Genomic DNA, 16,090 nt, shown 5'->3' on the forward strand with positions numbered 1-16,090 from the left:
TAGTTGAAACCAGGTTATTTAAAGGACTACCTCTCCCAGTTACATCTATGTGGCCCACCAGAGTGGGAAGGAAGAGCATTTTGTGAGTTTCGTCTATTAAGGAAATACATTTGGTGGTACCAAGAAAAGTGACTTATCTGCAGTGACCATCCTCAACTGAGGAGAGAATATTCCAGAGGATAGGGACTATGACAGAAAAGGTATGTCTCCTAGGCCCTGCCAGCCAACATTCCTTGGTTGACAGGACCCTTAGCATGCTCAACCTAACAGACAACTTTGGACAGGTAGAAATCACTGCACAATGGTTTTAAGTAATCTGGTCCCAAGCCTGAAGAGCTTTAAAGGTGACAACCAGCACCTTGAACTGCATCTGAAAACAACCAGGTAATCAATACAGCTCATACTGTAATGGTATTACATGTGTGAATCATGTAACATGATTGATCAAAACATGAGATAAGGTAAGTCAATTAAGATTTGTTTTTGACAAATTCATATTGACCACTGATAATTACTGCATTGTTTTCAGTAATGCTTAAATTCAGCACTTTCTTAATTAGACTTGGCTCTTACAAGAGAGATGGGGACAATTTATCCTTCCAGTCTTCATATTGGCCTTTTGAAGGATCATCTTGCCTGGTCTTCCCTCTTTCACACTATTTCTCTATTTTATGAGTTCCCTCCCTCTCTTTTTCCCCTCATTCCTCACTGCATATATAATATATGATACAATATAATAAATATAAGATATAATACAAAAATTTAAGGGTTTTGTTAAAGTTCCCCCTGCAGTATAATAAATTTAATAATATAAAAACTTTTAACGTTCAAATATAGTAGTAAAAACTCCAGTAAAAAAGAAAATTGAAGCAAATGATATAAAGAAACCTGAAATATATTATTTGCTAGATTTGCTTTTACTATCAAAACCTTACTCATCCCCTCTCAAAACACTGCCGTAAAAGGATATTGTTGAAAGAGTGCAATCCATACCCTTGAGATAAACAGCCACCTTGTTATTATTAAAATCAGGTTGTCTAATAGGCAACTTACAACATATGAAAAAAGCTCTCTGTTCAACAAGAACACAGAGGACTTTTAAGGAATGCATCATTTTAAAATGTTCCCACCATCAGAAGTGTCCAAGTGAGACATAATCCATAACAGGAACTATTTTTTTTCCTATGATTTTTAGCTACTGTATGTCACCTCTTCCTGATATATTTTTTTAAAAAACCCAAAATAAATTAATATACAATAATAGTACACTTGTATCGCAAGCTGATGTGGCGTGGTTTTCCCATTCTCCTGATTAGTGGATGTTCTTTTCTTCTCACTGAAGTTCAAATGTCCATAAATTATTAATAACATTAATACAATTCAGAAAAATATGTGAATTCTTCCAAGAGAATATTCTTATTTTTATCCTTTTCAAAGATTAATACCTCTGGAAAAAAAATCTCAGCCTTTCCCAAAATTACAGGGACTAAGAAAGTTATACTCAGATATGAGATGTTGGGCAAAATATGGATTTTCGTCTGTCATGGTATCCCTCGTTGTATACCATAATCTTGATCCAGAAGGGTAAGCCAAGTTGGTGAAGCAGGGTTGTTTTTTTTACATATCTGACCTTAGAGGGCTTGCCTGCTGATAATCATGCTCAACTGATCCAACTTATCTTCTTTCAAAGCATTTCGGATAGAAGAAAAGAAACTAAAGTAATGCTGAAAGTTATGCATCGTAAGAAGCACATAAGCCAGCAGCTCTTTGGTCATGAGGAGGTGATGAATATAGGCACGACTGTGGTTTTCACAGCAATAGCATGAGCATCCATTTACTAAAGGGTTAAAATCTTCCTGGTACCTAAAAGAGAAAAAGCACATTCAGGAATAAGAAGTAAATTTTTATATATTGTATTTTATTGTATTGCCCTGTACACCGCCCTGAGTCCTTCGGGAGAAGGGCGGTATAAAAATTAAATAAATAAATAAATAAATAAATAAATAAATAAATAAATAAATATCATCCGTGCAGCTAAGCCTAAACATTTGGACCAATGTGGTAACTCTAAAAACTAACTATAAGCTAATTGCTGAATACAGCATGAACACTTAACGATCACTGATATTATCATCATTATATACCATTATCCATATACATGGTTCTTAAAAAAAATGTCAGAACAGGTCATCAGTATAAGGAGCTTACAATCTAGAGACCTGCTAGCATATTCTGCTGTAATATTGTGGTTAAAATTAACAACAGATATTAGATCAGTTGACAAAAGATTTATCAGTCAAGAAAACACCAACCAGAATATTATGAAATTTAAAAATATGTGCTGTCGTGATCCTCATAATGAAAAATTTTAGCAATTTCTTTTTAGTTTGAATTACTGCTGTTCTCTGTATTTTATACTTTTATTCAGACTTATTTTTGATAAGGATTATATTTTATTGTATTCCCTAGTGGTCCAACCCGCATAGAAAAAAATATGAAAAGGAATGTTTAATATGGGGAACTGCCCCTACAAGTCTGGCATGCTGGATTTTTTTTTAGAATTTTTTTTAATACATGACATGATTACAGCAGGACCAAAGTAGTAGGGGACAAGGAACAAGACAGAACCAGCAAGTATGACCCTGTTCTCTTCTAAATGATGTCACTCATGGAGAAAAAACACTCTGAGAAAGCTCTATTACATTTTTAACATTACAAGAGATCCATGTAACCAGACTGTTAAGCACATAGTTGCAAAAACATCATGATGAAGATATCTAAGTATCCTGTTAACCCTATGAAATTATATGGCTCAACACATCATATAATAAGACAATTAAGCTTTCATGAATGTCTCTAACTATAAGATCATCCCCCAAGAATGTCTAAAGCAGACCATCAAATCCCAAGCCGTTAAAAATGTTGTTTTTTAAAAAAAATAGTTGTGAACTAATTTTTCCTTCACCCAGACAAACCTAGTTTTAAAAGCATCAACAGTGTTTAGTAGCAAATAGGAGACAGGATATTTATTCAATAGCAACTAGGAATGAATGATTATTGGCATTCTGCAGAATTATTGATCAGCCATGACTTGACTCAAGACCCAGTAAATTCATATGCAGAATGACTTAACAGTTCCTTTAAATTCAGTGGTACTTGTTTTCAGATAAATAAATAAAGTATAAAAAGGACCCTTTTGACGACAATGGTTTCCATGTAATTTGTCAGATCGTGCAAAATTTGAAGAGTTAAGGTTTTATCAGAGAATAATTGAGAATTTTTCTTTTCAAATGCTAAACTTCTGTTAGGGCTAAAACTTCACTTTTTGAGTGAAATTGGTAAACAACCACAATAATAATTTTCAGCAACTGTAATTAGTAGTAGTCCTCAAGATGGCAAAAAAAGGTGGGAGTGGGGAATATTAAACAACCACCTGTTTATGAAATTAGGCACACAATGTTCAGGAGAACTTATTTCCCAATTAATGCAAAGACCACAATAACATTACTCGGGATCCACCTATAGGAAAAGCTGGAATTTTAAGTAACTGTCAGAATCCATTTATATCATATTCATAAATGGAATGTTTCAAACATTATCCCATGGATTCTGTCATCTCCCGAAGAGAAGAGGATAGATGTGTATTGAACCGGCAATAGGCATTTCAAAGGAAAGGAGAAGCCTTTTGAACTGGGGAAACAAAAGGGGGGGTTAGCATCTGGGTTTTGTCAGCAATAAACAAAAGGGTCCTAACTTCCTCTTTCCCACGAGATGGATGATACGAGAGGAAGGATGGGGGGGGACTGACCAAATGGGGATTAAGGGGGGTTAAACCGGGAACTCTTTATAAGGGTTTACATCGTGGAAATATTAAGCCCTGTCTCATTTCCTACAACCGAGCACGTCATAGTAAAGATTTCTTTTGGACTAAAATCCTGACTCCAAGAGTTTTTGTCTTCCTAAGACGTGGTTTGGGGTGGGTCCTGACAGTAACCAGAAACCAACATACTTTATTTCTTTCAGACATATTTCAAATGAAGTCATTTCTTGAGCTTCACTGCATGTTTCATCTTTTGTTTTTTCATCATCTTTCCTTACTTCTGTTTTTCCATCTTCTTTTATATCTGCAAAAAAGGAGAAGTTCATACTTAAAGGCTATGGCACGATTTAAAATGTTTAAATAGTTGTCACAAAATATGGAATCAAATAGTCTTGATACTTACAAGGTACTAAAATAGGTTAGAGAGAGACAATCTAATGTTAAAAGCTTGAAATGTAAATGGCTGCATTTCTCATTGTTTTATAACTATCCAGTTACTCAAAATAAGCAACTTTCTAACCAAATTTTATTAAATGCAATGTGGACTTGTACTTATTTTTAATTAAAACATTCATGTTCTATCAATTTACTCTTACAATTTAATCAGAAAAAGGAGGTTGAGCCATCAAGGCAGTGATATAATGTTAAAAAGGAAAACATCCTATTTTCCAACTGTAAATGTCTAGCAGAATGAATCTTTCATAATCATGATCAGGAAAAAAGATATCAAATACATAGAAATGCTCTTCATTTTTTGAATATTCTAAAACTATATGAGTTTGTATATACTTTAATAAAATGCACAGAGATCTGACAGCTTGTCTTATAATGGTGAGCAAAACAATAGATTATTTAATATTTGCATGTTACTGTAGAATCTGTATGACTTGTTAAATTGTGAGAAGCTTCTAAACAATGTTAAAGATAACAGATATAAAAGATCTGAGCTGTCAAGGTATGAAAATCCTAGCCATTAAGAACAAAACAACAAATTGTGCACATATGACTCTGATTAACATATAAGGGTTTTTTACTTTGCTTTTTAAAGAAAAATGCAGCACAAGAAAAAGTCCTTAAAAAGTATCTTGGTTTCTTCACCCTATGGGGTTGAAATGAGGAGTTATTTAAATCTTCTGATTTAAAATGCTAATCATCAGCAAAACCTTGTTTTAATAAATGAATGTGGGGAAAGAGATGTCATTTTTCATAACAAGTCAAATATGAAGTCACTGGGATGATTTACATAATTTGCAAAATCTCATTGCCAATATGATGGAAATTAGATCACGTGTATCTACATATCATTTATGTGATGAAATTATTACAGTAATTGTATAAACTGTTGTAGAACTTTAGTTCACTGAATGCAAAATCTGCTGTTCTGAGATATGCTAAACTGAGGTCTTACTATAAATAATAGTGGTCTTAATATAACCATAAGCCTCCATTGGAAGAAGCACTTCTAATATAAGAAGTGAGGTTTTATTTACAGTGCAATAGGACAAAAAAGAGAAGGTGATTAACAACATAATTAGAACATTCTTAGAAGGATGTTAAACAGAAGAATAGGTGAACAGATTGGAATCTAAGAAATTTAAGGAAAATTTAAAGAATTTTAAAACTCACATTTTATTCAAATATCCCAATAAAATGCACAAAAGGTTATCAAGACCAATACCTGCTGATTCAGGATTCTGTTGATAATCATAACTGAAGGACAAAGCACAGCATCGTTCTGTCACCTGGTAAGGAAAACAACTATCAAAAATATCTATTCCTCTTTTAATGCACTCCAGAACTTCATCTGGTTTACCAATTCCATGGATTAGTCTGCAATGGATCAAAACAAAAAGTAATAATTGACATTTTTGCAATTTATTTTATTCTATCCATATACTCCTTTCCTATTTTACCTTGGTAAGTTCTGGAGTTATACTTACAATTTCTGAGTTATATTTACAGTAATTATGCCTAATAATGAAGTCATGTAGATATTTGTAACCAGGGCTTTTTTTCTCATAGAACGCTCAGAACGGAGTTCCGGCACCTTTTTTGGATGGAACCTTGTAGGGTTGGCAAGGCGGGTTATACAGTATGACATGTGAGTTCCGGCACCTTTTTCTTTTACACAAAAAGCACTGTTTGTAACTAGTCCCAAACAACCAACAAAATTTCTGAGTAATAGATGAAGCATGTCACATAAAGTCTGACAGAAGAGGAAGGCCTTATGTCCTCTCTAAATGTCTTGGGATTCATATACTCTGATTTATCAGAATTCCAAAACAGCCTTGTTCCAAGATTTAGAAGTAGATGAGAAAAACCTCAAAGGCTAACTTCCTATCCTACTTTATGAGGTAATTTATGTGAAGGTTACTCATTGTATAAGCCATTCTCTCAAAACGGGAAGCCTCTAGAAGTGTTGTACTTCTTCCAAAATCTGTCTACAGAAAGGAAGATTGGATGGAAATTCTGGGAATCATCTGAAAGGCACTTAGTTGGCGAAAAAAACTGCTGTAAGGATCTATAAGTTACCAACCATATCTTGAACATCTTGAGCACGTGAAATAGTAGTTGAATCCACTAAATTTAATCAAAACTTTCTCTATAACTATTTTTTTGTTTCTAAGTTCTTCAACATTTCCCAATGAACATCAAATTGCTTTGCATCCCAATGGACATTATATTTGACTAATTACACTATTTTAGTAACACACTGGAACAGGTACTGAAATTGTAACAGTCAAGAGACTGTGTTTTTAATTTCTTAAACTTGCTAGTTTATGCCTTTTGCTGTTTCATAATATATGTTCCCTTAACAGTGAAAGAAAATGAAAAAGGGAACATTCTCATCACCTAAAACTCTGAAGGATACATCATACTTATGTGTGTAATGTGGCCCTAAACATTCCAGCTGCAGACTCCAGTATCCTCAGATTCTTGATGGTGGTGATATTTTTCCAAAATAAATGGAGACAAAATCCAGCCATTCTTTCAAATGGTATTTTAATGATATTTTTGCACTGCCAGAAGCCTCTGTACCATTCTGGAAGTAGGGAAAGCTGCACTGGGCTCCTGGCATTACATCACTACCGAACTATACATAATGACAGTATTGTAATATACAGAGCTTCTCAAAACTTGGTGGAGCAGTGGGCTAATGCCTCCTTAAGTAACACCAGCTGCCTGCAATTAGTGCAGGTTCGCGTCCCACCAGGCTCAAGGTTGACTCAGCCTTCCATCCTTCCGAGGTAGGTAAAATGAGGACCCAGATTGTTGGGGGCAATAAGCTGACTTTGTAATAATGCCACTTGGGGGGGGGGGCGAAAGCCCTAATAAGCAGGCATATACATAGAATGAAGGCTATTGCTAAGCACATTGATTTGTGCTTCTTAGATTGTAAGCCGCCCTGAGTCTTCGGAGAAGGGCGGGATATAAATGGGATTAAAAAAAACAACAACTGAGGATGCATAAAAATATACCTGACAGCTCATTTGATCTAATGGCTAATGTACTGGACTTGAAGCAAGAAAACTTGGTCTACTCTTGCTTTGGCACAGAAACTAACTAAAGGATTTTGTACCAGTCATCCTCTCTTAGCCCTAAAATAAGCCAATGGCAAATCACTTCTGAAAATGTTGACTTGACTTTTCCATACAATCATCCCAAGTCATGTTTGGTTGAAGCAAAAAAAAAAAAAAACAACCCCAACTAAGTTCAAATACACAATACACACAATTTTTAGAATTCTCTTGTCATGGAAAAACCAAAGCAAAGCAAAAGGGATGAATCAATTGCAAAATTGACTTTCAGAATTTCTAATTCAACGTAACCTTGTTGTGATCAAAATAATATTTGGAAATACAAATGAAACAATGTTTTTCCAACAGCATACACCAAAATGTCTCCCTGGGGCTTGAAAATGTAGCTGGGTTTACCAAGCTTCTTGCACTGTTATTAGGCATGCCAGACTCTAAATTCATTTGGCACATCTGACAAGACTGGAGAGGTGAAGGAATAGCAATTTTGCTCTCCACAGGAGTAATGTGCTGACAACTATATAAACTAATTTAGTTTTTAAGCTTCCTGAATAAGATAATTACATTCTGTTAACAAAACAATTACACAATTCACTAACATCTGTAGTTCCTTAAATGCAACCTTTCTAATAGCAATCTAAGATACTTATTAAAAATAGGGTAATGCATACTGTTGTCTCCCTTTATTTGTATAATACATCTTTATCTAAACCTGAGAGAACAAAAATGATAATTATTATAAAAATGACCTGTTTATCACAAGGAAGGCAAACTGTGCTATTATTCAATATAAATTATTTTTGAAAGACTTTTTGGTTAGAATTAAAGAGAAATGGGTTCGCTTAAGGAACATTGAACAATAGGATTCGAAGCTGAACTAGACAACTCTGAAACCAATTCTTCTTTCCATGTACAAACACATACACACATGCACTTTAAAAACTGGAAAGCAAGCTGATCCCTGGGTATGCTCCAGGTGGAGGGGGGTGGATGGGTCCCATTTATTGGTTGAGTCTTTGTATATACAATGCATTGCGTGATCAGATGTTATCTTATTTTTATTGTATTGTGTTTTTGTCTTGTTGCTTGTTTGATATTGTGTACTATGTAGAGTCATTTTGGCAGTGGGTAATCAAATCAAATCAACATTCTTTACCCAAAATGGTTATTTGCAGATGGCTTTATAAAATAAGGATCTGCAATTCACAGAATGAATTGATTGAGGCCTCATTGTCAGTTTGAAGTAGTACTACAATAGTTGAAAAATACTAGTATCATTTGTCATTGGTATTTTTTTTAAATAATAATTTTATGGTGCTAAATGAATTTACAAAAATAATGTAAAACTTGTATGTATCTGTATTAATGATACTATAATAACTTCAAACTTAATAATCACAAATAATGGGATCACAAATTCCAATCTTTTCTCCCTGATTTTGAATGTATTTGGGTGAATGACATAACTTTATAAAAGATTGCCAAATCGCTTTAAAAATGGCCATTTTCTTACTTCCTAGCATAATTGTGGGTGCTGTGGACAATAAAACAAAGGGACAGGAGCAGCTCATGCAGCAAACATCAGCTGAAAATTTTTCAAGACTGTCTTAAATTACTAAAATCTAATTTTGCAATACCACCTAACACAGTAATTCCTTTCAAAGTGCTCTGAGTTTCCGAAAATCCATCCAAGTGCTGTATTAGGTATGCTTAAATAAAAATCCCATTTAGCTCTGACCTTGGTTTATCTTCTGGCAACTCAGCTGTAACTGAGGATAAGAGCTCCAATTTAGTCTCTTTAGTCATGGTATTTCCTTGAAAGGCATCCAAAAGAAATCCAGCCACTGGTCTCTTGGCAGTCTCCCTGGCTGACCTTACTCTTTCCTCCAGCACATCTCCACCTTCAATAACCCCAATCATTAAACTCTGTTGCAATTCCTGGTATAAAAGAAAGTCATATACTTATATAAAATATAAATACATCTTTGGCTCAACAGATGTTAGACAGAGTTGGAATGGCAAGTAGTCTGCTTTTCTGCAAATGGTTGCACCAGTGATATCAAACAATAAGTATAGGGTGAGCATAGAACAAAAAACTGACATTTATTTTTTTCTTCCATCCCCATATCATTAATATTATGATCTTAGGCAATACCTTAAATTCATGTATGATTCATAGTCCTACTATTGATGGCTCTAGTTAACAATATTTTAACTATTTTTTAACTATTTTCCCTAGCAGATTGAAATTTTCTTCCATCAGAGACATATAATTTCCCATTCAGATTTAATTGCCACTTCTTTATAAAAGACTCCTGGGCATTATTTTTCCTACCTGAAATTTAAACTAGTTTTTTTATTATTATTATTTTAAAAGGCCAAATGACTAATACTAGAGCAATTTTTGTTTTGCAAAGAAAAGATAATGTATATACTAGTTTCTCAATACTTATATTAAAGTTATTTTTTCGTTATAATTGGCATTTCTGCCAACACAAAGATAGAGACTCCATATGAAATTTATTTTGTATTATTATTTTAAATATTTATTCCAAGCTTCAAGGGCTTTATAAAGACAAATATGAACATTTTAAATAAAATGATATTCACAGATTCTGAGAGAGAAATTAAGTTTCCATTTGATAAACTGAAATGGTTCCAATTAGAGTGCTGTGATATTTTGCAAAAGGGTTTCGCGGAAGAGTGCACAACAACACAGCTTTAAAATAATTTGGTTTAGTAATATAAAATTAAATTAATAATACAAAGGGGATGAATCTTATATTTAGCGCTATACAACAGAAAAGAAGACAGAAAGAATGAAAAAGGCAGCGTATTTATTCTGTTCTATAAATTCATAAATATAGGAGTTGTCTGAAACAATGCAAAAATTTTGCAAGTTGCGTTGACCAAACTATCTAAAAAATAGCAAGTAACTACAATGTGTATAAACCCCTCAGAAAGATTTAATACTTACTGGAGAATTTTCTTGCAGCTGTAGACATTCATCCAAAAAGCACAATGATCGATCTACAGATTTCTTGGCTCTCTTTCTAGAGGTGTCTCCTGTAATAGTGTCTCCATCTGATAAACACTGGAACCAGTCTGGTTGGATAACCTTTTGGATGTCCATGAACTTTGATGCTGTGAATTCTTTCCGTCCTCTATTGTTCCATATAGATACAGCCTGCCAGAAATAAAGAAAGAAAGAAATTAGATGATTTTATCCACTATGAATTAATCCCACTCACCTACTTGTTTTTTCATCTGGCTATGCAGGAATCTTCAGTTGCTGCCACTATTACAGTGCTATCATTCCTTAAAAAACAGTAGGGAGGGGAGTGAATAGCAAAGACTGAAAAGTCACTAAATACTCAAATTTACTATACCTTCATGCTGTTGTAGCCATGAGGGGAGCAAACAGCAGGGTCTTGAAGAGAGCAATATAATATAGATTCTGGCATACCTGAGTCCAAAATAAAATGTTATCTTTAATATACAGAATGAATTTTTCTATCATAATACTGTATTGTATCACTTAAATAAAGTATTAATAGCCAAAACTTCCAAAAACTATAACATTCCACTAATCATTTCTAGTTACTTTTCAGGACAATGTAAGAGAAAGATCTACCTTGTTAGTTTCTGGTAACAAAAAATCAGAAGGAATCTGATAGCAACTTATCCCAGCAACATTTTTTTTAAAAAAGAGCATGCGTTTTCAGGAACTAAAGCTGACTTCATCATTTGCACAGAATGGCTAGAGTGTTGTATGATGTAAGTGGTATAGAATTTAAGGATTTCAAATTTAATAATAAAAATGAAGAGGCCTCTAGGTTTGACACATCATACAGACTAGTCAAAAATTATATTAAACTTCCAAATAAATCCTAAGTAATTTAATCAACATCCTTTGCAACAAGCAAAAGTCAATCACCAGTGCCATCTCTATCCCATAATTTCAAATGGATCATGTCTTTATCTACCTCATTCTTATTTAAATCCAAAGGCATATCTCCTGGATCATAACTGATCAAAAATTAGTAAACAAAGGTTGCCAAAAGCATGCCTTATGGGGATCGCTCACAAAAAGTATTAATTTTATTTCCAGGAATTCAGCTCCCTAAGCTCTCACATGGGAGTATCACATTTATTGATTTCACTTAGACAAAAAAGATACTTTCTTTTGCAATGTCAACTTAGAGCATTGGAAAAAAACCATCAGAATTTCTTACTGACTCTTACAATTAGTCAAAATGGAAGAAACTTACTATTGCCAATAAAAGTCCTTGATGCTCTCTGAACAATCAAGCTGAGACAGCACCAAGGATTCCACATTTGTTATTGTTCCCATCATGAGAGCTGGAGAGTTATGGGGACAATTAATTTCTGCTCAGATATTTTCTTCCTTTCTCCTCTGTTCCTCCTTCCTTCCATCCCTTGCCCAAGTGGCTGCTGCTAATTGAGGGAACCATAATTCCTTAGAATAATGCAAGCAGCCTGGAAATTATCACTGAATTGCTGAATTTCAGGCTCACACAGTAGCCCGGCAGCACTGAACCAGTTACAACAGATTCATTCATTTTATTTCTTCAGGAGTATTGGATCATGGCATTCTGTAGGTTAGCTCATTTGAGGTACTTTGTTGACATATTTTTGCCCTATGATGCATCTTTTTTGCCCAGTTTAAAGTTAGAGACATAAAGGTTTTAGTGGTATATGGATAACATGCTATTCCAAATAGTTTTCAGTGCAATGACACATACTTTAATATGCTCCTTTAATGATTGAAAAGCCACCCCTGTACTTTTACCTATGAATTTTCCAATTCCTTCTTTATATTCCTGCAAAACCTCTTGAAGATCTGCTCTGCATCCAAACAGAAAAGCATGTTAGATATAGACAGCTATCCAAGTGATGCATTTTAGACATAAGACATAAATGGACAAAAATGTAAATAATGCATTTTGAAAAAACATCTCAGCATATGAATTCACTGAAGTCCGAGGTGATAGCTTCTCACTATCCAATAAATATCTTTTATCTAATATAGTTGAGGAATTATAATGCAAAGTATTTCTTAAAGTGCAAAAACAGCTTCCTCAGAAGTGACTAGTGTTGCTATAGATGGCCAGTAAACTAAAAGATTATGCAATTTAATGCTAGCTCATAAAACCACTGTATCATTGGAATCTCAGGCTGCAATCCGAGAGCTAATTGAAGAATTTTGAGAATGAATCCTGCTGAAATTAAAAGGCCTATATTTGCACAAATAGGACAGCAGTATTTGAATATAATTCTATCAGGAGTGTAAAAATTAATATATTACATACATGATGTGTGCCATTGTTCCCACAGTAAAAAAATGGCAATAAAGGTTATCTTATCTTTTATATACATATGTAAAACACACACCTATCTTAAAAGAAATCAGATCAAAGTCTGCATTTGCCACATCTCTTTTACCTACAAAAGCTGAAATTGCACTCACAGTGTTGTAAGTGGAATCTGGCGAACCACAGGAACACCTTGAACATTCTGTAGTGTATCGTAGGTAAGGTGTGGTGCTGATCCCATTTTGGTATAAAGCAGACATCCTGGAATTTCCATCGACTGAGCCCCTTTCTTGCCGAGATTTGTCAGTGTCCCAAGGCGACAGTTATCAACTATTTTGCAGAGATTTAGTTTCATCTTCATCAACACACCTGAGACAACAGCAAAATGATCAGTAAGCACAGCATTTTGTCAAACAAATACAGCACCTCTCTGACTTTAATAATATTCTTTCAGTAAGTTGAGAAAGTCCCTTCTGAGGAAAACTGTAAAAAGCAAAGAACTTATTTTTTTCCAATAGCTCCCATTCCATTTTATCTTATAAAATATAGAGCATCTATTGATTCTTGTAAAATATAAATTATATTCTATACACATATGGATTTCTAGTGTAATTATAAGACTAGAGAATGTGTTATAATTCTAACATAGAATTATAACAGAGAATGTGGCTGCTGCTGTCATGAAATCATTGGAATGAGAGAGGCCAATATTTTGGAACATTTGTGGAGTTTGTATTTAAGACATTTATTCATAACACTTCCCCAAATCAAGAAAAATAGCACAGTAGTAAATTTTTAATACAATTTTTTATTTTATTAGTTATTTTTTAAAAAAAATCTAGAGAAAATGGAAAGGAAAATAAGAAAAAAATAGAAAACAGGCTGACATACTTCACAATCCTCAATAAAAATTTCAAAGCAACATTTGATTGGTGCTGCATATTAGAGCAACTTATATCAATTAAAATATTTACAAATATTTTCATAGTATCAAGTCAATGTGCAATAATTAACTACAACAGTGGTTAATGGTAATCATGTCAAAATGAAAAATTACAAAATTTCTGCATGATCTAAGAATTTTACCTTTATTTAGGAAACCAAATAAAAACTTAGATATGAAAGCCGTGTATTAAGAGAAACTCAAAGTATGAATGCAATAAAAGCCTATATGTGAGAAGATGCACAGTGTTACAACATATTTTTTCTATGGAGGGAATTATATGTGATTTCCAATTAAAAGCATATAGTATCCTGGCAGCTGTTACCATATGCAAGTCAACTAGCTATACTTTGTACCTTGGGTACCTTTAACAGAAAAATGGCTGTCAGAAAGGGAATTCAACATTTAGAATTTGTTTTCATTCTATAATAAATTATCTTCCAGAACTGATGGACTTTACGATGTTGTCATCAAATATGAAATGTTTCAAGATGATTATGGAATTTCTAACAACTTGTAGAAAATGAGTTATTTTAACTGTCAATACTGAAGCAATATAGCATCAATAAACATCTTGAACCAGTTTTCTCTAGTATAATGATCATGATGTATTATTTATCTTACACTGATATTGCATGAAATTTTGTATCATGGAGGGCATTACTATTTTCCCTGCATTCAAATAAAAGTAATGAATTACTATGCATGTTTTGTTTTCAACTCTCATAAGCACCAATGAGAATGGACTGCATGAAGTAGAATCCAAACTATGTATAAGACAACAGGATACCTTACTTAATTTATACACCAAAACATGCCACTTACATGGACTAGGAAATAATATTTATAACACTGGTAATAGACTGGAATAACACTTTGTGGTACAGGAACTAAATCTGGGCTTCATGCAAATCTATAATGAGCAGTAAAGGGATGGCAAGGGGTATATTTTCTTGTCTCTTTGTATTGACATTTTGTGATCCTTCAGATTTTTGCAACCAAGATTTGGAAGGCCCCACTAGAGTGACAGCCTCATAACACTGAATGCTTTAATTCCATTAAATGAAAAGAGGTTTGTATTAATTTTTTTAAAAGGCTTAATTTTCTCTATATCTCCAAACTCTCTCTCCAAACTACAGTAGTAAAAGCCAAGTTTACAGTAGAAACTTTTGATATATTTTGCCTATAATGTACAGAAAACCCAATTCAACACCCTCCAAATATGCTCCAAAAGTACTTTTTCCAAAGGCAACTGGACTTTGTCAGAACTGAAGAAACTTCTTGGAGGAGAAGCAAAACGTTTTCAAGAAAAAAATATCAAGAAAGCCCAGTTGCCTTTTGAAAAAGCACCTTTGGAACCATGACCTGGATGATTGAGAATCTCCATAGACCTCCAAATGTGCTGTGACAGCATCTCCAGAATCAGTGCACTGAGGGATATAGAAGTCACGATTACGATACAACTGAGGCACCAGGGTTTTTCTTTTGGGGTGGGTGGGTGTTATCTAGTCCTATGGACAAAATAGGTCACAGGTCTGCAACCTGCGGCTCCGGAGCCACATGCCGCTCTTTCAGCCGTCTCCTGCGGCTCCTGGTCCTCTGCCATGTGCAGTCCAAAAAAAAAAAAAGTGGGACTAAAAAAGTTCAACCAATGAATTCAAATATGCAGGGTAGGTGCATATCTCGCCTTGGCTCTACTCTTCAGTCAAACCCTGTTCTGTGCATGTGCGCATGTACACGCATGCGCACATATTTTTTGCGGCTCCCAGTTTTTCCTTTTGTGAGGTTACCGGTTCCGAGTGGCTCTTTCACTGTTTGAGGTTGCTGACCCCTGAACTAGGTAGTAGGAGACGAAACTAGCAAACCCCGTGTTTCCACAATACGGTACCTATCTATGGAGATTCTAAGTCACCCAGATCGTGATTGTCCCAAAGGTGCTTTTTCAGGAGGCAACTGGACTTTCTTGATTTTCTTTGAAGACGTTTCGCGTCTCATCCAAGAAACTTCAGCTCTGACTGAATAGTGGGAAATGGAAGGATTTATATTCCTTGCACAATGCAAATGACCAGGAATATAATCAGCCAGGAATATAAATCCTTCCATCCCGACCATCCAATCTTGAGCTGAAGAAGCTTTTTGGATGAGAAGCGAAACGTCTTCAAAGAAAAAACAAGCTGCCTCCTGAAAAAGCACCTTTAGGACAATACGGCGCTTGCTTTTGGCCAAGAGAGCGTAAATAGCAATTGAATCACGCGCAATTACACTTACACATCAATCCCCGCACGCGACAAAACGCCGTTTCCGTTACGGCCTTTGCTTTTTTTTTTTTCGTAACACTGGTTCTCCAATGGAGAACGTTTACGTCATAAAAAGTCGACGGCTGCGGATTTGATAAGGAAGGAGGGAGAGAAGCGCTCGCGACTTGGCGGAAATGTTGCCATGGCAAAGCTGGGAG

General features: G+C 34.6%; 1 protein-coding gene across 1 annotated transcript; it reads right to left on the minus strand.

Annotated features, from left to right (window-relative positions):
- Nucleotides 1-732: 732 nt before the first annotated feature.
- On the minus strand, nucleotides 733-15,952 carry QTRT2 (queuine tRNA-ribosyltransferase accessory subunit 2). Its single transcript, XM_083362762.1, has 9 exons — nucleotides 15,904-15,952; nucleotides 12,848-13,061; nucleotides 12,170-12,225; nucleotides 10,746-10,822; nucleotides 10,334-10,543; nucleotides 9,095-9,294; nucleotides 5,499-5,650; nucleotides 4,010-4,124; nucleotides 733-1,863 (listed from the first exon to the last, which is right to left on the minus strand). The coding sequence occupies exons 1-9, from the start codon at nucleotides 15,905-15,907 to the stop codon at nucleotides 1,632-1,634; spliced, it is 1,260 nt and encodes a 419-aa protein (XP_083218888.1). The 5' UTR covers nucleotides 15,908-15,952; the 3' UTR covers nucleotides 733-1,631.
- Between the last annotated feature and the right edge of the window lie 138 nt (nucleotides 15,953-16,090).

This window comes from Vipera ursinii (assembly GCF_947247035.1).
Source record: "Vipera ursinii genome assembly, chromosome: 4".
Lineage (NCBI taxonomy): Eukaryota > Metazoa > Chordata > Lepidosauria > Squamata > Viperidae > Vipera > Vipera ursinii.